Genomic DNA, 20,620 nt, shown 5'->3' with positions numbered 1-20,620 from the left:
GAGAAGCATTTCCAAGTATGTATGTATTTATTTATTTTTATAGTTCCTTAGGATAGATAACGAAAACAAAGAAAGCAAATCCCCCAGCAAAATAGACAACAATATAATTTTGTGACATCAAAATATCCTTAAATGCCCCCCACAACAATTGCTGACTTAACGCTGAGCACACACACTCCCCCCGCGTGAACTGTAGGACTAGGAAGGTTCTGCAGGCTATAGACACCCTAACATAATGCAAAAGGGCAGATAATGGATTTGGGGTGCGTAGGCTGGTTCCAGGAATTTGCGCATCCCCTCCCAAGAAAAAGGCATGAGAAGACATCCCTCCCTCTCTACCACAAGCACGCCGATTGCCACACTCCTTAGAATACAATTCCTGCAGATCCCTGTCCCTATGCTCATATTGGGAAATATTTATCATGCCCAGTAAGTATTCCCAAGCCCTTATAGGGCACAATTGACCCCGGTTAAGAGTCTCTGCTCAGACGCCTCCACAAAGAGACTGGCCTAGTGTGCACAGTTTCTGGGGGAGCCCTAGGGTGGAAGAAGGTCAGAGAGCTTCATGGCCTCCCGTCAGCTTGTGGAAGAGTTCTTCATCCAGCGTCTGGCTCCTGTCATTTGCGCGGGTGGACAAGAAGATGTACCCGCCAATGTACTCATGCACGATCTTGCAGCCAGCAGAAATGCAGCTGAAGGCCACATTGATGTGCTCATCAAACTCTATGGCCACCTGGGGAAAGAAGGTTAAAAGCTGAGCTTGCGGACGTCTCTTTGGGTGATCACCTCTGGTGCGTATAAATCTTCTACAGGCGAATAAGCAAAAAAGTTTAAAGGGCTGTTCTCTTTAGGCCAAAACTGCAGGGTGGGGGGGGGGAGACATGTCCTTTTACTTGCGCATTTGTCTCAATCAAATCTAATGCAAGGATAGGCAATGTGGTACCCTCCAAATGTTGCTCAACTCGCAACTTCCATCATCCACAGCCAATGGTTGGGGACCATGGAGCATGGAGGCAGGGGCAGCCTGTCCTGTTTTGCCACTTAAGGAGAAATGAGAAGGGCTGTGCTGTCGCCCGCACTGTCTGCCCTGTCGCCTCCACTGCTACTTTGTTAGTAAGAGTCAGGGACTGGCTACGAGAAATGCATATTCAGAGAACTCAAATCCCAAGCTCCCCACCCCACCGCTCACCTGCCGGATATCCCAGTTGACGTTCCACTGGCGCATATTGCTGAACCGCCAGGTCTTCACCACGTCCCCAACAGCCAAGTCAATGCGGATCAAGCGGTTGTTGGCGATGCCCAAGATTTCGTCCTTCCGGCTGCCCTTGAACCTGCACACAAAGATGGCACGGCTCTGCGTTTTTGCTTGCATTTATAAGGTTCCTCTACTTCTAACCTAGAGGGAGTGTGCGACTGAAGAGCTAACGGCTGCGCCATCACCATCACTGCAGGGAGGGTGGGAGCTGCTACAAATTTAATAAATAATAATAGCAACAATAATATGGGAGGAGCTGGTTGCCTCTAACAGCTACTACAGCCCCCTTCTCTACATTTTCAACCTTCAGTTTAAAAAGGAAAGCAAATCGCTAGTCCTCATGTTTTCAGTACAGGCAACTCCCCATTTACGCGGGGGTTGCGCTCCGAGGCACTGTGTGCATCAGCGGGACACAGGTAAGCCTGTCCCCGTCCTGTTATGCCACACACCCCTTCCTAGTGTCCAAAACTGCACATGCCAGCAATTGTGCGCATGTTGAATGTGCGCAAATGGGGAGTTACCTGTAATAGAAGCATTGCAGGTATGCAGTGTTGATACCTACTAGCCCAATAGGAAGGAATCTGCAGTTCGTTGGGGGAATGTATGCAAAAGTTCTGGGATAATAAGTGTTTTTACCTTTTTTGTGATTTTTGAAAATAATAGCAGCAAAGTTTTGCACTATGAAAAAGTTAATACATTAAGTAAGGGCTGGACATCCCTATACATTTTACAGTAAACCACTTTGAGGTTTTCTACAATCAAATGGTACATAAATTGCATGAATTAAATAAATAAAAATGGTGGTGTGGCGTTACAAAGACTAAGATTTATAGTGGCTTCAGCTTTGGTAGGCTAGAGGCAGTTAAGCCCCAAAAGTTTATGCAGCAATAAATTTGTTAGACTCTTAAGGTGCCACAAAATACTTCGTTGGGTTTGCTGCAATATAATAGCTGAGCTACACCTCCAGAATTTTTTATCCCAAATTATAAATCATTTATGCAGCATAACATTGTAAAGACATGATCCAGCCATGAATTGCGCAATTTTTAACTCCATGAATTTCAGTAAGAAAGTTATCCAAAGCAACTCTTATTCAGGAGAGAGGAGGAAGATAGCATCAGGAGACTTTGCCGAGCAATGGGTTGTATCTAAGCACAGTCCTACTCAGAGTAGACCCAATGCAAGAGCGACTCTCCTAATCCCCGCTGCCAATCTGTTATTCTCAGCAACTGGTATTCAGAGGTAAACTGCCTCTGACTGGAGGTAGAACATAGTTATGCATCAGATGAAGGACTCCCTCTTGTCTGCCTTCTCTGGTTTCACTCTGGTTGCCCCCAAATTCTACTATTATCAGAGGTGTGTGGGGTGTGTGTGCTACACATCAATTTATTTCAAATAAACACCTATCATGAGAAAGGAGGGAGGAAAGACTTCTTCAGACATGTAAATAACTTCCAGAAGTTGCCTTTCAGAATAAAATAAAATAAATAACGCTGAAAGATTTTTCATTCGTGCTGTCGACACCAGTGGCGGTTCATGAAAAGGTACTTCAGTTCCCCCCAAATGGTTTTCAGGGAAGCTCAGCAGTTTCTTTACCTGACTACAAAATAAGAGATGCCAAAATCGGGGAGCGACTGCCAAACTTGAATAAACTTCATCTTGGCATCGGGGAGCGACAGCTGGGCCACGTTCTGGTAGGCCTCCAGGATGCGAGGGGTTAACTGTGAGAGGAGAGTTGCAAAGGGAGAGATTAGTGCAAACCTCCTCCTTGACCTCAGAACCAACTCCCCAAAAAATTTGGTCAGGTGTATCTCAGGAGGTGTGTAAATGCATAGTGAATAAACAAAGCAGCTTTGAAAAACCTACGGCAGATTTTAATTATGTGTATTTTTTTAAAGAAATAAATTGGTTTGATGTTTGGGAACTGCTTAGAAGCTACTTCGGCAACTGAGAGTTATATAATAAATTAATACTAATAATGTGACCATGATGGGAGTTGTAGTCTTGAGGGCCAGAAGTTCCTCACTCCCAATCTATAGGAATGCCCCATGTTAAGACTTCAATGGATCTGATCTGTAGAGTGACTTTTTCTCCTGGCAACTGCTCCCAAAGCAATCAGTCAGTGGTCAGGGTGGTTTGGGGCCAGTTGGGGCCGTGCGGCCCAAAATTACCTGCTTCGGTTTGAATTTCTTCTGGTAGCGAGGGGACACAAGCCACTGGGCTCCCTCGGCCTGCTGGGCAAGGCGAGCATCCGGGTTGGTTTGCTGCAGCTTCAGAAAGGACAGGATGTTTTCCACCTCGGCCTGGTAGGATGAGTCTGCCATGGTCTTCCCCTTTGCTGCCAACCTACAACCCGCCATCCAGCGGGCATATTGCTGCTCCTGGTGAGGGAGAGGAGGAAGACACTTGCCTTACACTGAGTTCGCTCTAGCTACTCCTGCAACAGCCCCTCACCCATCCTTATACAAGGCTGTTTGGAGGAAGTCAACTGGGATGGCGTTAGATCCGAGGTCCAGGCTTTGTGGGAGCATTCTTTATACTCGGCCGGGAAACTGCAGTTAGTGCAGAATACTGCAGCACAGAATATTGAGAAAACCAAGACCCTGGCCGCATTCTCGCCATACATTTAAAGTGCTATGATACCACAGTAAATAGCCATGGCTTCCCCCCAAAAAATTCTGTAGTTTGTCAAGGGTGCTGAGTGTTGTTCAGAGACTCCTGTTTCGCCTGAAAGAGCTATTATTTCTTTATTGATTTATCAAGCTTATTAGATTTATAGAAAATCTCAGAGTGGTTCACAAAACCCACTTCCAGAGTTCCCTGGGAAGAGGCACTGGTAGTTAAACCACTGGGAATTGTAAGCTCTGGGAGGGGAACGGCGCCCACCTGTCAGAGATGCTGTGCTGCAGTTGCACTGATTTTAGATGATGACTTTCAGGGCTCCTTCCAACTATGGTAGGGGTGCCATAGTTCAAAAAGTAAAAACCAGGATGCCCCGAAAAGTTGTTGAGCTTTCTTTTTAGGAAGACCCCAAGACTGTTGACGTACGGCAGCCCTAAACTATGGCTCTAAACCAGGCATCGCCACCACCCCACTCACATCCGAACATCGCAAGTGTACTTCGCTCATCCCGTCGGGGGAAGGTACCAAGAGCTTGATGCAAAATTTCTGGCCCGAGATGTTGACGTCCGGCACCACCTCACAGCCTGGAGAGGGGCAGAAACAGGGTTAGGAACAGTTAGAAGCTGACATACAATGCTGTCTTACGCAGAGAATTGGGACCACTGGTCTGTCTATCCCTACACTCATGGAGCTGCATTTTCTCTTTGAGGAAAAGGGCTGGAGCTTCAGGGATAGAGCAATTTTTTTGCAGAAGGACTCGGGTTCAATTCCTGACATCTCCAGATAGTTTTGACAGGGACTCTTCGTCTGAAACCCTTGAGAGCCTCTGCCGGTCAGCGTAGATGATACTAAACTGGAAGGACCCAATGGTCTGATGCAGTATAAGGCAGGTTTCATATACATCGGTACCTTGGTTTATGAACTTAATCCGTTCCGGAAGTCCGTTCTTAAACCAAAGCGTTCTTAAACTAAGGCATGCTTTCCCATAGCAGCGGGGGACTCAATTTACAAATGGGACACACTCAACATGTCCTGCTTCCAAGGCAGTGGCGTAGCATGGGTTGTCAGCACCCGGGGCAAGGCAAGTAATTTGCGCCCCCTAACCCGTGGAGAGAGTGAGTGAGCCAGGTAGGGGCAGAGAGCTGCGAGTGCGAGTGTGCCCCCCCCAGATGTTGCGCCCGGTGCGCCCTGCACCCCCCACGCTACGCCACTGTTCCAAGGCAAAGTTCACAAACCAAAACACCTACTCCCGGGTTTGCAGCGTTCTTCATAAACTAAGCTGTTCTTAAACCAAGGTACCACTGTACTCATATTTGGAGACATGCTCCATCCTTTGTAGACCGTACTAATGCCGGATTGGGAAAGAGGTGTTGGCAAGGTGGCTGGACTCACCTTTGAGGCTGAGTTGCTGCACAGGTTCTCCCAGAGCTTCTTCAGGACTCTTGTAGTAGGAGATGGAGGTCTCTTTGAAGATCACCCAATACTGCTTGTAGCCCTTCAGAGTCAGCTTACGGGGCCTGTAGGGTAAGAAGGGTGACTGGCAGAAGGACATGAGCTTCATCTCCTCTTCTCCCAGCTAAACACACCCAGCTCTTTCATTTGTTCCCCATAAAGCCTTGTGTTCCAAACCCGTAAATATCCTGGTCAATTCCACCCATTTTGCTAATGTTTTTAGTTGATCATAATATCCCAGCCCTTCCTGGAGATGACAGGGATGAACCTGGGACCTTCTGCATGGAAAGCTGGTGATCTAACCAATGAGCGCCACTGCCCTTCCCCAGGATCCATTCCCTCATGAAACATACAGTTTGATAGCTCACCTGAATATTCGGAGATAATCCTTTAACTCTGGGATAACTGTGAGACTGTCCTATTTTGGAAATGACAAATATGTGTTGTTGTTGTTGTTTTACATATTTCCTGTATTTATAGATTGCCTTTCAGTCTCATGGTAAAAGTAATAATAATAATAATAATAATAATAATAATAATAATAATAATAATAATAATAATACAAACAGCAGAAATAAAACAATGCAACATTTTGGGTTGTCTCCATCTAGGTTGTACTCCAAGTAGACCCCGTTGCAATTAATGAATGTAAATTAAGTCTGTCTATCAACTTGGGTCTACTCTGAGAAGGCCTAGCACTGATTACAATCTTTTGGAACTCCATTCTGGTACTTATCAGATAAATACCACCCCTCTTGTCTTCTGGACCCTGGTGGAAATACTTTCCTTTTCTAACAAGCCTCTTAAGTGGATATCTTTACTGCCATCTGTACTGGATTTGAAATTGCTTTTCTTTACATACGAAATCAATTGTATTACAGGGCGTTTTTAGCTGTTTACTGATGGACATTTGTTTCTCCTTTCAAAAATTGCTTTTATATAGGTAATGTGTTTATTTATTTTACATACGGAACTGTGCAATTGTTTGCTTGTATTGTGAAACTGCTTTGAGATATTTCATGGGAGGGGATTCGTAAATGAAAATAAAATAAATAGCCCATTTCAGAAAACCCCAAAGGAAAAAGGGAACTGAATAGCAACAGAAGCAGAAGCAGCAGCTGATAGAAACCTTGCTGGCAACAACATTCAGATCAAGAGAGGGAGGCTCCAGTCAGAATACCTCAGCATAAGGGAAGGGAGACCCTGTTGGGAACTTACCAGAACGTTGGGAGCTGCTGACGAACCTTCCAGTTTGACCTCCAAGGTGGCGAGGGCCTTGTCCAGGTCGTCAAGGCCAGAGTCGCCAGACTGCTCCACGGGATTGGTGTTCAAAGACAATTCGTTGATATGATACTGGAAGGCGTGAAAGCTCTGAATTAGTTTTGTGCAATACTGACACTCGAGTCTCAAAACAAAGCTCTGAACACTTATTTCCTTATTTATAGAACAATTTCTTCACACCTTCTAGTGCAGGGGCAGGGAAACTTTTTGAGCTCAAGGGCTGCATTCCCTTCTGAGCAACTTCCCGAGGGTCAAATGCAAGCAGTGGGCAGGGCCAGAGGCAAAAGTGTGGGATAACCAGCCTCATACAACCAATGTGCTTAAAAATATAATAATCATCATCATCTATTATTTGTACCCCGCCCATCTGGTTGGGTTTCCCCAGCCACTCTGGGCGGCTTCCAACAAAGATTAAAAATACATTAAAATGTCACACATTAAAAACTTCCCTGAACAGGGCTGCCTTCAGATTTTTTTTAAGTCTAATTAATGCATGAAGGGGTTAATACCATAGAGTAAGCTGTCCTGCCAGGCTTAGCAAGGTCACATCCCCTTACCTTGGGAGGAAATGGGTAATGAGGCCTATTTGTTCAACCTTTGGTCTACCAGAGAAGCTCAAGGTGTGAGGAGGTCTGAGCTGGTTGCTGCAGCTCAGAGCACATGGCTCTTACAAGCCTATACCACTAATTTAGGAACTTTCAGCACTGTAACTAAGCCAAGCTTTACTTCCTGTGTAACTTTTTATGAATGCTGTATGAAAAAGCACATGAATCTGGCCTTTGGAGAGTTTGTAAGTAATTCTTTTTTTTTTTTTTACTTACCAAGCGTGTATTCTTTTTCTATGCCAGGGGGAAACTTTGGAAAAGCTAATTTTAAAGGTCCAACAACCTATATTTCCTTGCTTTACTTTGCTGCATGTTTTGTGATTTTAAATCTCTGCTGGGGTTCTCTCACCAAAGAGAACCCCAAACCTGGATCTTGGCGTCCAGGGAATTATCCTTATATATACCTAGTTTTCCATAAACCAACAAAGCGAGTGGAGCAATTAATGTAAGTTTTCCTTTTTTGCAGTAGGCTAATTTATATACACGCTCCTGTCTCTGTCCTTCGTCCAGACAACAGAGAAGCACCATCAGCATTCAAGGACTAATTCTAGCTCAGTTGGTAGAGCAAGAGACACTTAAGCTCGGAGTCATGGGTTTGAGCCCCTCGTTGGGCAAATGATTCCTGCATTGTAGGGGGTTGGACTAGATGACCCTTGTGGTCCCTTCCAACTCTGCAAGTCTATGATTCTAACACTCACAAAACTTTTTGTCCAGGGAGAAAAGGTTACCTGCAGAGCCGCAAACACCACCATCTCTTCCTCGGTGCAATCTGTCTCCTCTAGTAGCACGGCCCAACGCGCCTGTTCATACAGCTGGTTGATCCTCACGGCATCATACTGCATGGGAGGGAACGAGCAACAGCAGAGGCTGAGTGCCAAACCAGAGTTCAAATTTCACCTCCTCCAGGAAGTTAAGTGCATTTTTAACCCACCTGTCTTCCTGTCTAGGTGGAATACAAGATCTTCCCTGACATCAGGATTGGGGAACTTGTGGTCCTCCAGATGTTGGGACTCCAACTCCCATCAGGCCCCAACCAGTATGGCCAATGGTCAGAGATGATGGAATCTGGGAGACCAGCAACACCTGGAGGGCCACAGTCCCCCCCCCCGCCTCACACATTAAAAAGCAAAGGGCGGGAACTTACTCTGCAAGCAATCCTCTACAAATTGGTAGTTCCCTGTGGCATGCACTCCAAGGCAAATATATGTTTTAATTTAAATATTTAATTTAATTTAAATGTAATTTAAATATATGTCACATCACATACTAAACATGTCACAGACGATGGGCAAAGCAACCCTACATCTTCAGCAAGGTTTACCGACACTTAAAAAAACCCCCTGTTTATATGTTTTGCTCCCTGGTCATTAGGACTAGAAGCTCCCCAAGTCGCAAGGAGTAGAAACGCACCTAGACACACACAAAGATAACTGAGATCCTCAGAAGGATTTTGGAGCAGCCACCAGGTTAGAGGATGCATATTATTTTTTAAAGAAACAAGTGGGGTAAGGCTGAAGGCCCAGATCCGAGGGGAGCACTGACCTTGGGCTCCAGGTCAAAGAAGCTGTAATATTTGAAACGTAGCCACAAACAATCATTTTCTTTCACTTCTTGCTGCAGCAAAGTCCGCGACGAGTCCAGCCACCTGGGAGAGAAATCCACTCTTAATTACAAACATGGAATTCCAACCAGCGCTTGAATCTCTCCTGCAAAGTACTGTGCTTCGTTTCATCCAGCAGTATACAAATTTTGTTAGATCAATTGACACAGGTTCCCCACTTGCGTAGTAGATAAGCAGATACCACTCTTTAGCAAAGTATCTCAAACTCTTGCATTCAAGACAGTGGCAGACCTTGGGGTCTCAAATTACAGCGGTGCCCTGTGCAACGCCAAAATTCAGGGGTCCCGCCTTTCGCCTTCCCTTCTACATCATAGTAGTCCTACAGTTTGCCCAAGCTAGCTAGCCCTCTTCTCCTTACCTGCTGTTGATCTGCGTCTTCTCGGAGAGGGAGCCTGGCCGGTGCATCTGCAAGATCTGATCGGGTGTCAGTCCAGTCTGGCTGACCGACAGCATCCTGTAGCAGGCCTCGGTTTCGGCACTGTCCGAGAAGTGGGCCGGCATGCCGCGGAACAGCTGCTGCTCTGCACCTGGTGACAGAACAGAATGGCGGAGGGGTCATGGCTGTGGAATTGGGCAGCCTGTATAATTTGTCCTCTTGAGAAGGATCATCGTATGACCTTTGGCTTGTTCAAGTAAGTGCAGCTGAACTTCTGGAATCCATGCGGTGAGAATAAATTCCCTGGGAAGAGACCCGGTTCCAAAGAGAGAAGTGCCTCCCACGGAATCACAGAATTTTACAGCTGAATTGAGACCTTGGAGGTCATTCCTGCTCAGTGTAGGAATCTTGCAATAGCAGCATCCCTGAAAGCCTTTACTTAAACACCTCCACAGTGCCTACCACCTCGAGGCAGACGCTTCCATGGTGAAAACAGCTCTTACCATCAGGATGCTTCTCCTAATGCAGAGGTAGCCTTCCAGAGCGGGGCCTTTTTCAGTTGTGGCTCCTCATCTGTTGAATGCTCTCTCCAGTGAGGTCTACCTGGTGCCTTCACTGACATCTTACCTTTCCCCCCCGGGTTTTTCATAGACTGAGATAATGTTGCTTTATCCTATTTCCAGTGAATCCTGAAGCTACACGCTTTTGCACAGGGAGGTGCATGCACAAATGTGCACACACACACACACGGTCAGTCACTTGGACACCCCTAAGTTCCTTACTTGCTGGCAAGCGCACCCCAGTCAGGTCATGGCTTGCTACAGAGCTCCTCTCTTTGTCCTTCTGCTTCCGCTTCTCCTTCTCCTCCGGCGCACGCAGTAATGACAGCTCTTCATAGTGACGGATACCTGCAGAGGGGCAGAGGCTGCATAAGTCCTTGATCCAGGCTAATCATAGCCAGACAAATTCAGTTCAGTTTGCATTTAAAGGCAAACCTCCCTAATTCTCACTTTCCAAAAGAATATGAGACCCGAAACACAACCATCTTCAAAATGTATACTTCTATGAACAGACCCTCCAACTGTCCCTATTTTCCAGGGACAGTTCCAGATTTACAGAAGCCGTCCCAGTTTCTGATTTGATCCTGGAATGTCTCACTTTTCCTTAGGATATCCTTATTTTCATTGGATAAATGTTGGAAGATACGGAGTTATGCAACCCTGAGCCAAAGAGATATGTAACTATACAACCTTTAGAAGACATCTGAAGGCAGCCCTATGTAGGGAAGTTTTTAAATGTTTTATTATGCTTTTATATATGTTGGAAGCTGCCCAGAGTGGCTGGGGCAAACCAATCAGATGAGTGGGGTATAAATATTCTTATTGAATAGCGTGTCCCTATTTTCATTGGATAAATGTTGGAGGGTATGTATAAATAGTTGCAAATAAAAGCGTAAACTCTACAATTCTATTATTTTAAGGGCAACCAGCTGCGTAGGAGGGCAGGGAGCAGGATTAATTGTGCAGAGGAGAAAATTCCAGCCGTTGTAGCTTTCTCTGCCCCTGCACAATGAATAAAAATGTAGTGCCTGCCTGCATTTGGGACCAAGCACCCTACCACCCTCTAATGTCTAGACCGTAGGGCTTGGAAACACAGCATTAGAAAGCCCAGTCTCTGAAACTGAACCAGCTGGGCAGGCGCTAAGCAAAGGGTCACCAACCTTTTGGGGACAGTGAGTCCCATTGCAACGTTCAGAAAGTGCTGTGGGTGCCACTCACAAAGTGTATGTGCGATAAGACAAAATGGCTGCCGGGAGGGAGTGGAACAGCACAAAATGGCTGCCACACCTAAATTATCACAAAAACAGATAGGAACACAACATAGAGTGGGTATGCCCCACGCCCCACATCCATCCCCATGCCTATTCACAAAGAGAAGCTCTTTATACCTCTCTCTCCTCTGTTCAAAACAGAAGGGAGAGCGGAGGCATCCAGTTAAATGTGGGCACGTTTAAAGGGCCATGTACAAACAGCATACTGTCCAACTTTTATGGAGCCAAAACTCAGATGCGCATCTTCCTGGATCTGCTCCCGGGTGATTCACATGACCTGCACAGTGCTCTCAACCTGAAACGTGTCCCCCCCCCCAGGATGAGATTTTGCACGGTGCCCAAAAACATGCAAGATCGTGACACCCAAAATGGCCACCGCGATCTCATGTGAAAAAATGGGATGTCCCTTTTTTCTAGGGTACTTGGGAGGTATGAAACAGGAATTGAACTGGAAGAGCAAACAGTCTCTAGCGTATTTTGGGTTTTTGAGGAGATGCTGGGTGTCCATGGGCCTCGCACTGGCAACCCTTGCACTAAATAACATTTCAGAGCTTTGGAGACAAGCGCTCGCCCTCCTTGCTGCTCCCAAGCGATGCTCTGAGCTTCTTGTGGTGCTCACCAAGTATCTTGCAGAGGTCGGCAACTGTGCGGAAGACTGGCTGGGCAAAGTTTGCCCGGATCCTGACTTTGCAGCGATTTGGTAGGGAAAGCAGTATAGGCTTGTGCTGGGGAGTGAACTGAAGTTTGGCATCAGCCAAGATCCCATATTTATCCAAGCTCCAGTTGGTCTTCAGTAGCCAAAGTTTCTTCTGCTCCCACCACAGGGCATGATCTGACCAGTCCCTCTGAAGCTCTGGAAGCAGAAAAGTTGAGGCAGAGAACACCCTTTAGCATTAGCATCAAGACACAGGCCCAGAGAATACAGTACTGAAAATAATAAATAATCCAGGGTGGCTTGATTTAAATGAGCGTTGGGAAACCTTTTTCCCCCCGAGGGCCGCAGTCCCTTCTGCACAACCTTCTGGGGTCCACATGCCAGTAGGGTCAGAGGCAAAAGCGGGCAAAGCAACAAATGTACATGTTACCTTTGAACAGGAGGCTAGTCTTCAAATATACCCTTTATCTTCCATCCAGACAAGCAAAAGGCATTGTCAGAGTTCCAGCACATCTCAAGTGGGTGCCATTGCCATAATAAGAGAACGAGGTGCTCACAGTTAGTTCTGGCACCTCTTTTTCTAGAAAAATGGCACTTGCTCAAGGACATATTTCAGCCAGGGAAAAATACACTCAAGGAGGGCACGAAGCAAGGCCAACAAGGGATGTGGCCTGAGGATAGAGGGCATGACCTGCAGAGAGTCCCAAAGGCCAGACAGAGGCCTGAGGGGCTACATTTGGCCCTATAGCCTGAGGTTGCCAACTCCTGATTTAAACCACTGTAGTTTGCTAAGGGTGCTGAGAGTTGTGAGAAGACCCCTTTTCCTCTCACAGAGCTACAATTTCCAGAGTTCCCTGGAAACAGGGCTTAGGTGTTAAACCATTCTGGGAATTGTAGGTCCGTGAGAGAACAAGGAGGGTCTCCTAACAACTCTCAGCGCTCTTAACAAACTACAGTTCTCAGGATTCCTTGGGGGGAAGCCATGACTGTTAAAGTGGTTTAACAGGGCTTGAAATGTATTGGGTGGGGGTGGTATCAGTTTTGTTGTTCTTTATGACAGTGGCAATGACAGACTATTCTCTTGTGTACTGCCCTGAGATTTTTGGACAAAGGGCGGTATATAAACGTAATAAAGAAATATTATTATTTTATTAATTAACATGGAATACCAATATGTGATCTTGTATGAATGGCATTTAGCGTTACCCTTTCGCATCCCACTACTTAAACAGAATTGAAGTTCTTCAGGTTCCTTAGACAAGGTAAAGATCAGCTGACGTTAAACCAAACCCAATTCCTGCATTTGTTTCTTGACCACCCCGAAGTTCCTTGTCTTTGTTTCCATTAAACATCCACCAAGTAAGAATAAGAGAAAACTTTCCTTTCTGAGAGAGAGAGAGAGGGAGAAGGAACCCTGGGTTTTAACGGCTCAATTTCCCCCATTTTCTCTGTGCTCCGTGCATTAAGTTGACATGGTACAGCCACTTTGCAAGGACTGTGCCACCTCAGAAACAGCTGTCAAAATGGCCCTAGCCCTGTTCAGCTAAGAATAGTTTGGTTAGTTCTGGGCCTACTTATCACATCACCCTCCAAGTGGGTTGTAAGGGGAACTAGCACCAGTTCCCCTGAAAATGACAGGCTCTAAGCTTATACATATTGCTTATCTAAGCAGTGCCAGAAACCCACACAGGAAAAGGATCCGACTACAATTCCCCCACCCCCACTGAGTCACAATTATTCTCCCAAACACCCACAAATGGGTCCAGGAGTATCCTTTGTACACACCATAGAAGAATGCTGGGAACTGTAGTTTGTTAAGCGTGCTGGGAATTATTCCTCTGTGGGAGGAAACTACAGTTCCCAGGATTCTCTCGGGGGGGGGGGGTGTCTCTTTAAATATACCGTATTTTTTGCTCTATAAGACTCACTTTTTCCCTCCTAAAAATATGGGGAAATGTATGTGCATCTTGTGGAGCGAATGCAGGCTGCGCAGCTATCCCAGAAGCCAGAGCAGCAAGAGGGATTGTTGCTTTCACTGCACAGCGATCCGTCTTGCTGTTCTGGCTTCTGAGATTCAGAATATATTTTTTTCTTGTTTTCCTCCTCCAAAAACTAGGTGCGTCTTGTGGTCTGGTGTGTCTTATAGAGCGAAAAATACGGTATGTTGTATATGCAAGCTGAGTTGAATATCACCCTCTTTCAACAAGAAAAGCAGTGAGGGAAAACATCTTGGAAAACTTACTTAACTTATCCACAATCTGCAGCATTATGCCGCCGATATGCATGTTGCCGGTGACCCGGAGGGTGACTGGGTCAGCTTCAGGTCCCAGATCTTCCACAAAGGCTCTGAGCTCCCAAGAGTCATCAATGTATTCCCCACTGGCTGTTTTCAACCCAGCCATGGTGAGAGCCCTAGAGAGCAGAGGATACAAGGGTTGAGGGAAAGAAAAAGCACCGACAGTTCATTTCCAGGCTCAATTCAAGAAGCTCATGCTACCGTTCCAAGCCTTAAACCTGTGGCAGGAAACCATTTTCATACTGGGGGCCACATTCTCTTCTGGGTAACCTTCTGAGGGCCACATGCAGGGGCACCAATTCCAGGGGGCCTGGGCACCCACAAATGTGTTTCTGTGGGTGCTCAGCCTCCATTTCCCCCCCACACCGCTGCCTGCTGCCACAGTAGATGGAGTTCCTTGGGAGGAGGGACTGAGTCTGAGAATTGTAGTTCTGGGAGGGGAATGAGGGGGGGGGGTGTCTCCTAACAACTCCCAGCACCCATAACAGACTACATTTCCCAGGATTATTGTGGGGGGGGGGGAGAGCCAAGACTGTTTACAGTGGAATGATTCTGCTTTAAACATAGAGTAGATGAGGTCTACAGGGGAAGGAATAGCATACTGGTAGTTGAATACTTTTGTGTCAAAAGAAAAGACAAAACCACTCCTGGAAATTTTATTTTTTAAAACCGAAGCCTAGCATATTGCAGGGTGCACTGTGCAATGCACTCTCCATATTTACAACCTTCAAGCTAGGTTTGACAAGTAACCCATTTCTTCCTGTGTGGTTGGGAAATCAAGCAGTATAATCTTCCATGAGCCCAGAGCAAGGCTCACTCCTACCAGCAGGATGGAACAGAACTGGGTAAGACACTTCCTGTGAAAGGCCTTGTCTAGACTGCTACAATCTCCAGCTTTCTTGTCTTCCTTTCTTGGTACTGTGATCTCTCCTCTCCAGTTGTGCTAAAATTGTCTTTTGCTCATGTTACAATGAGTCATGATGGCCCCAAAGCCTCGACTATGAGCTGCATGGAACTCTGCCCTTCAAGCGTCTAGTCCTCTCTGAACTCTCCAAACTAAGTGCATTGTCCCCCATGCCCCAAAGGTGGCAGAACAAGGCCACCGATAGATTGTTCAGGTGTTCTGCGCGGCAGGTGTGGGGAACCTTTGGCCAAACAGATGCTGCTGAACTCCAGTCCCATCATGCACAGCCATTGCCCATGCTTTCTGGGGCTGACGAGAATTGTACAGTGGTACCTTGGGTCACAGATGCTTCAGGGTACAGATGCTTCAGGTTACAGACTCCGCTAACCCATAAATAGTACCTCCGGTTAAGAACTTTACCTCAGTATGAGAACAGAAATCACGCGGCAATGGGAGGCCCCATTAGCTAAAGTGGTACCTCAGGTTAAGAACAGTTTCAGGTTAAGAACGGACCTCCAGAATGAATTAAGTTCTTAACCCGAGGTACCACTGCAGTTCAGCAATATCTGGAGGGCCACCTGGGTTAATGCCAAGGAATGCAACATGACAGGAGGCGGTGGTCACATCCACACCATATATTTAAAGCACATGGATTTCCCCAATGAATCCTGGGAATTGTAGTTCTTTAAGACTGCTGGGAATTGTAGCTCTACAGTTCCCAGGATTCTTCTGGGGGAAGCCATGACTTTCAAAGTGGTATTCCCATTGTGCATTAAATGTACAGTGTGGATATGACTAGTGTTTAAAAGGGGGTGCAGGCAGAGGGGGCACCTCCAAATGCTGTTGGACTACAATTCCCACAATCCCTGACTATTGGGCCAAGGTAGCTGGGGCTGATGGGAGTTGGAGTCAAAGAACATCAGGAAGGCCATAGACATTCCCCGTTCCTGCTTCACAGCAAAAACATAGCAACAAACCCGCTCACAGTAAATAAATTCATGACATTGCATGGGTCACAGCCCTGTGACTATCACGCCCAGAATCTGGTGAAATATCTGTTCATTTTGCTACGGTAGTCAAGGGCGATTCTTGCTCATCTTACTTGGCAACCCTGACCAGGGTTACCAAACATTTCATGTTCACACTGAAATGAGTGAAACATCATTTTAAAGAACAGCCAGTTAGCAAGTTTCTTTTTGCCCCTCTAAATTTATAGCTTTCTTCCAAGAGATCCAAAACATGCACAACCCCATTAGGTTAGGTTTAGTCCAGTATACTGTTCTGACAGTGGCTAACCAGCTGCCTCAGTGGGAAGGAAGCCCACAACCAGGACCTGAGCATGACAGCAACTCTTGGGTAGCTCAGAACATGAGACTCTAAATCTCAGGGTTGTGGGTTTGAACCCCATGTTGGGCAAAATATTCCTGCATTGCAGGGGGTTAAACAAGATGACCCTCATGATCCCTTCCAGCTCTACATTTCCATGATTCCCACCTGCTCTTCCCAGAAACTGGTATTCAGAGGCAGAACCGGCTGGTGATCCTGATCCAGGCCGAGAGCAAATTTGGTTTCTGCGCGGTCTGCCGTGAGTGGGAGGCAGGAGTGTTTAGAACGAATATCGTCTAACCAGCATTGTGGAATGTGCTTCCTATTACTGGTCCTTCAATTATCATCTATAGCCCTATTTTTTTGCGCTGCATGTGGCTTTCCTTTCGGGGTGATGGTAACGTGTGTCTGAGTGACAAGGAGTTACTATTATACTGTCCCAATTTTGACATCCATTCCAGTAGTCATGGGCAGGGAGATTCTTATTTGTGGGGTAAGACTTCTCATCACTGTTTCCAGCCTCTCCACTTCACAAAAAATTGCTGGTTGCCTTTCTACCGAGCCCTCTGTTGTGACAGTGCTAATACTGAATGGCAGGTCAGTCCAAAGCAAGACCACAGTCATCATAATGTGATTGCAGATGAAGGGGCAGATCTGACATGGACCACTAAGACCTGGGGGTACGGGGTGAGCTTGGTGGGTCTAACCCAGCTGCACTGTGCCTTCCTGGGTACAGGGTGCAGCACCAGGCCCAACTGGAAGTTTGGAGATGGAGCTGCCCATAAGAGCTCCCATCTCCTCCATTAGGAAATGTCTGGATCTCAGGGCAAGCATACAGGGTTTGTGTCTAGTGTTGGGGCAGAGATACAAACCAGGGATGCTGCTGACTGAACTGGCCCAGGTGGTTTTTAACCTGATGTGGGAGGACGCCAGGACATTTGTGATTTTAACATCCACCCGGAGGCTGTGGGGGCAGCTCAGGGCTTGATGGCCTTCACAGCCACCTTGAAGGAGTCTGAAATGATCAATGACACAACACGCCAAGCAGAGCATATGCTCGATGTAGCCTTTGCCTTGAGTGATGTGGTGGGTGGTCTGAAGTGGTGTCCGTGTGCTCTGCTCCCCCCTAATTAAGTCTGGATTGGTGGTGGCAATTTGGCCCTGCAGGGGTGGTGGACCTGTGCAGATGGTTTGCCCTTGGAGAGACTGATGGGTTCCTGGGAGATCTTCCAGCAGAGAAACCAGATGATCCTGTTGAAGCCCTGGTCTTGTTGGGGAATGGTGAGATGAGATGGACAGCAGACAGGATCATTCTTGAACTTGTTTTCCAGCATTACACAGCCCAGCTGGCTCCCTGGTACTTTTGGGAGCTAAGGGCTACGAAGCAAACTGGATGAAGAGTAGAGTGGCTAAAAAGGAAGGGCAGGTGGGCCAAAATCAGGGGAATTGGGACTGAGTAGCCTGCTCCTGTCCAGTTCCAGTATTGTTGGTGCTTAGGTTACATACACACCAATTCCTAGGAATTGTAGTTTAAGGATCCTGGGCCCTATAGCTCTCTGAGGGATAAACCAAAGTTCCCAGAATTATTTGGGGGAAGCCATGTGCTTTAACTACCAGTATATGGTGTGTATGCAAGCCGACGTCACACATTTGTTCCATCCCATTTTGTTCAGACTTTTTGAAAGAACTCCCCGAAAGCTCGCATTTAAGTTTTATGCATCTCGTACATGCTTTGCATAAAATACACATTTCCCCTCCAAATCTTTTCAGTTCATTTTCCTGTAAAGTACACATTTTGTACACTTATTTTTTCATTAGATGTATTTCTGTGCACGCATCAAAACTGTATTGCAAAATTAAGAGGAGTGTGCAATCTGACTGGGAATTGCACTACAGTCTACAGGCAAGTTGAGCAGCATTGGATTGGGTCAGTCCACTGGAAAAAGTAGAGCAAATTTCTCCTTCTTCCCCTTCATTTGTAAAGCATATATTTTTACATTTTGCTTATGGGGAAGCAACGTACAACTGCTGGTAAGACCTCCACCATCCATCATCTTAATTTGACTCAGTGGCAAACAAACCTATAAATTAGCAGTGCCCAAAGTCATTAGAAGTCATTTTAAGCAACACCCCCTCCTAGACACATACAACCCACCATGATCAAATGTCAGCTATTATTACAACCGTTTCCAGGAAAACCCACAAGCCCGTTAGCATATTATCAAGAGCAAAGGTGACCCTCCTCTTCTTTACAAGTGGGCACAGTAAGAAGTGGGATCCTAATCTCTCTCTCTTGTGCATGGGGGGTGCCATTTTGGCCAAGCAGGGATTGGCGCTCACACTCTGAACATCAGAAATAGAAGGAAGTAGAGGCATTTCACTTCCTCCAGGGCAAGCGACTGGGTATTTTACAGGGGGTGTTCCCTTTGTGCTGGATTAAATAACCTAGAGAATAAAATAGCACAAGTATGATAATGCTCCCTAAGAGAAATTGGGTGCTTATGAACTGGAGATGAAGAGGTCTCCTAGCATTTTTTAATGTGCTTAATTTATCTTGGGTCAGCTTGCTGCTAGATGCACAGAAGGCAGGGTCCGTACAGCCAACCTGCCAAAATGCTTAAACGGTAGAAGGATCCTCAGAGATACGCAGGGTAAGGCAGACCAGCATTTAAATCCCCTGTGAAGTCCTGCTGTAGTCAACAGTTTTAACCAAACAACTTGGATCCAGAGAGAAATAGCTGAACTAGAATTTATCACCAAATTTGATTCCAATTTATTCGGGGCTCATTCGTAGCCAGTGCTCTCCCACCCACACTGCAACACGAGATTTAAAGTCAGGAGGATTTGTATTCTCTCTTCCAATCTCTTCCAGTGTGAATGGTCACTGTGCTTACAGTGGTCATTAGACTTTTGCGCAGAATTACCACAGGCTAGAATAAGCTCTTCTGTTCCGGAGTTTCTTCCCCCCTACTGTTTGCTACTTTACCCTCAATGCCAAGTACAAGGGATAGGGGAACCTGTGGCCTGCTGCATGTTTGCTGGACTCCAGCTCCTATCATCCTTGACCATTGGTCATGCTGGTTGGGACTAATGGGAGATGGAGTCTAACCACGCCAGGAATGGTGGCAGAATCTTCATCCCTGCTGAGGAGAACATGTGAGGAAGTGTGCTCTGACCTACATAGGATTCGCCCACAAAACAAAGAACAGCCCTGTTGGAGGAGATCAATGGTCTATCCAATTCAGCATTCTGCTTCCCACAGTGGAAAACCGGATACTTCCAGGAAGTCCACGAGGAGGAGGGCTGGAAAGCAATCGCTCTCTCCTGTTGTGGGGCACCTAGTTCAAGTGATGGCTCCACCCTTGTTGGACTTCAGTGGAGAGGCCCCATGGGTTTGTGCACAAGTGAGCCTGTCTAGGAATAGTTGAGGAGGAGCAGCTTCCTCTTCTTAATCTGTCAAAACTAAACCTGTAAGCCATAAACCAGATAAGAACCATACCTTGAGGCTGCGGTCTCTACGCAAAGAGCTCTTTGGACACCAGCGTGGACCAGGAAGAGGGTTCGGGGATTTCTGTGGACTGCTCAGTTGACTTGTTGGCGTCTCCACAGGGCCCCTGGGCTTAGGGCGTTTCTCTGCACTCCCCCACCTCTTATCAACTTCCTCCCTGCATGTGTGACACACACACACCGGAACTGCCACTTGCTCAAAAGTGGAAGTCATTTTTGCAACCTCGTGTTTGCTCTGAGCAGGAAGCTTTTATAGCTCTGTGGGTGGGTCAGGCACTTGGCCAAGCACGGACTTGCCAGGACTGTTTAGAGCTGTATTTCAAACACACACCCCTCAACACGGCTTCCGTTTTAACAAGATGTGCAAGCAGGGGACAGCAGCCTGCCCCCTGTTGGCTACGAGGGGTAAGAGCACCCAACCTTGGGGCTATTTAAAAAACCATTAAGGGAATGCTTTTTACACACACACACACACACACACACAAAGGTAGATGAGCTGGATGAACATCTGCAGCAGAATGATTGTGCACAGTGGTCAATATTAGTTCAAGACTGCAGCTGGGGGGAATTGTTTTTGAGTGTGGCCGTGTAAAACACACACACACACACACACACACACACACAGCTCCCTGCAAACAGAAAATCAGCACATCAGTCAAAGGGCTGATGTGCTACTTTTATACACACAGTGGAATTTTCTTGACACAGGGAAGTACAGTGGTACCTCAGTTTATGAACTTAATTTGTCTGTTCTTAAACCGAAGCCGTTCCTTAACCGAGGCACACTTTCCCTAATGAGGCCTCCCGCTGCTGGTGCCCTTCCACCATTCGGATTCCGCTCTTAGGTAAAGTTCACAAACCGGGACACTACTTCCAGTTTTGCGGAGTT

General features: G+C 46.6%; 1 protein-coding gene across 2 annotated transcripts; it reads right to left on the bottom strand.

Annotated features, from left to right (window-relative positions):
* Positions 1–8: 8 nt before the first annotated feature.
* FERMT3 (FERM domain containing kindlin 3) lies at positions 9–19,918 on the bottom strand. 2 transcript variants are annotated; one of them, XM_081174080.1, is made up of 15 exons: positions 19,724–19,918; positions 13,941–14,110; positions 11,663–11,896; positions 9,995–10,120; positions 9,195–9,363; positions 8,758–8,860; positions 7,944–8,051; positions 6,548–6,682; positions 5,698–5,747; positions 5,270–5,394; positions 4,355–4,461; positions 3,427–3,636; positions 2,852–2,976; positions 1,190–1,331; positions 9–733 (listed from the first exon to the last, which is right to left on the bottom strand). In XM_081174080.1, exons 2-15 carry the CDS (start codon positions 14,098–14,100, stop codon positions 554–556), a joined length of 1,974 nt encoding a protein of 657 aa, XP_081030206.1. In that variant the 5' UTR covers positions 14,101–14,110; positions 19,724–19,918; the 3' UTR covers positions 9–553. The 2 variants fall into 2 exon arrangements, with proteins under 2 accessions (XP_081030206.1, XP_081030207.1); XM_081174081.1 differs by lacking the exons at positions 11,663–11,896; positions 13,941–14,110; positions 19,724–19,918 and adding an exon at positions 10,933–11,037.
* Between the last annotated feature and the right edge of the window lie 702 nt (positions 19,919–20,620).

This window comes from Podarcis bocagei, assembly GCF_964188305.1.
Source record: "Podarcis bocagei genome assembly, chromosome: 16".
NCBI classification, from domain to species: domain Eukaryota; kingdom Metazoa; phylum Chordata; class Lepidosauria; order Squamata; family Lacertidae; genus Podarcis; species Podarcis bocagei.
This window is presented reverse-complemented; position numbering and strand designations above follow the sequence as displayed.

Bases quoted from the DNA above. Each gene is read 5' to 3' on its own strand.
- FERMT3 (XM_081174080.1), bottom strand. From the start codon at position 14,100: ATGGCTGGGTTGAAAACAGCCAGTGGGGAATACATTGATGACTCTTGG. The intron at 9,364-9,994 runs GTAAGGAACTTA...TTCTGTCACCAG, and splicing joins TGGGGTGCGCTTGCCAGCAA to GTGCAGAGCAGCAGCTGTTC. The intron at 734-1,189 runs GTGAGCGGTGGG...TTCTTTCCCCAG, and splicing joins TCAACTGGGATATCCGGCAG to GTGGCCATAGAGTTTGATGA.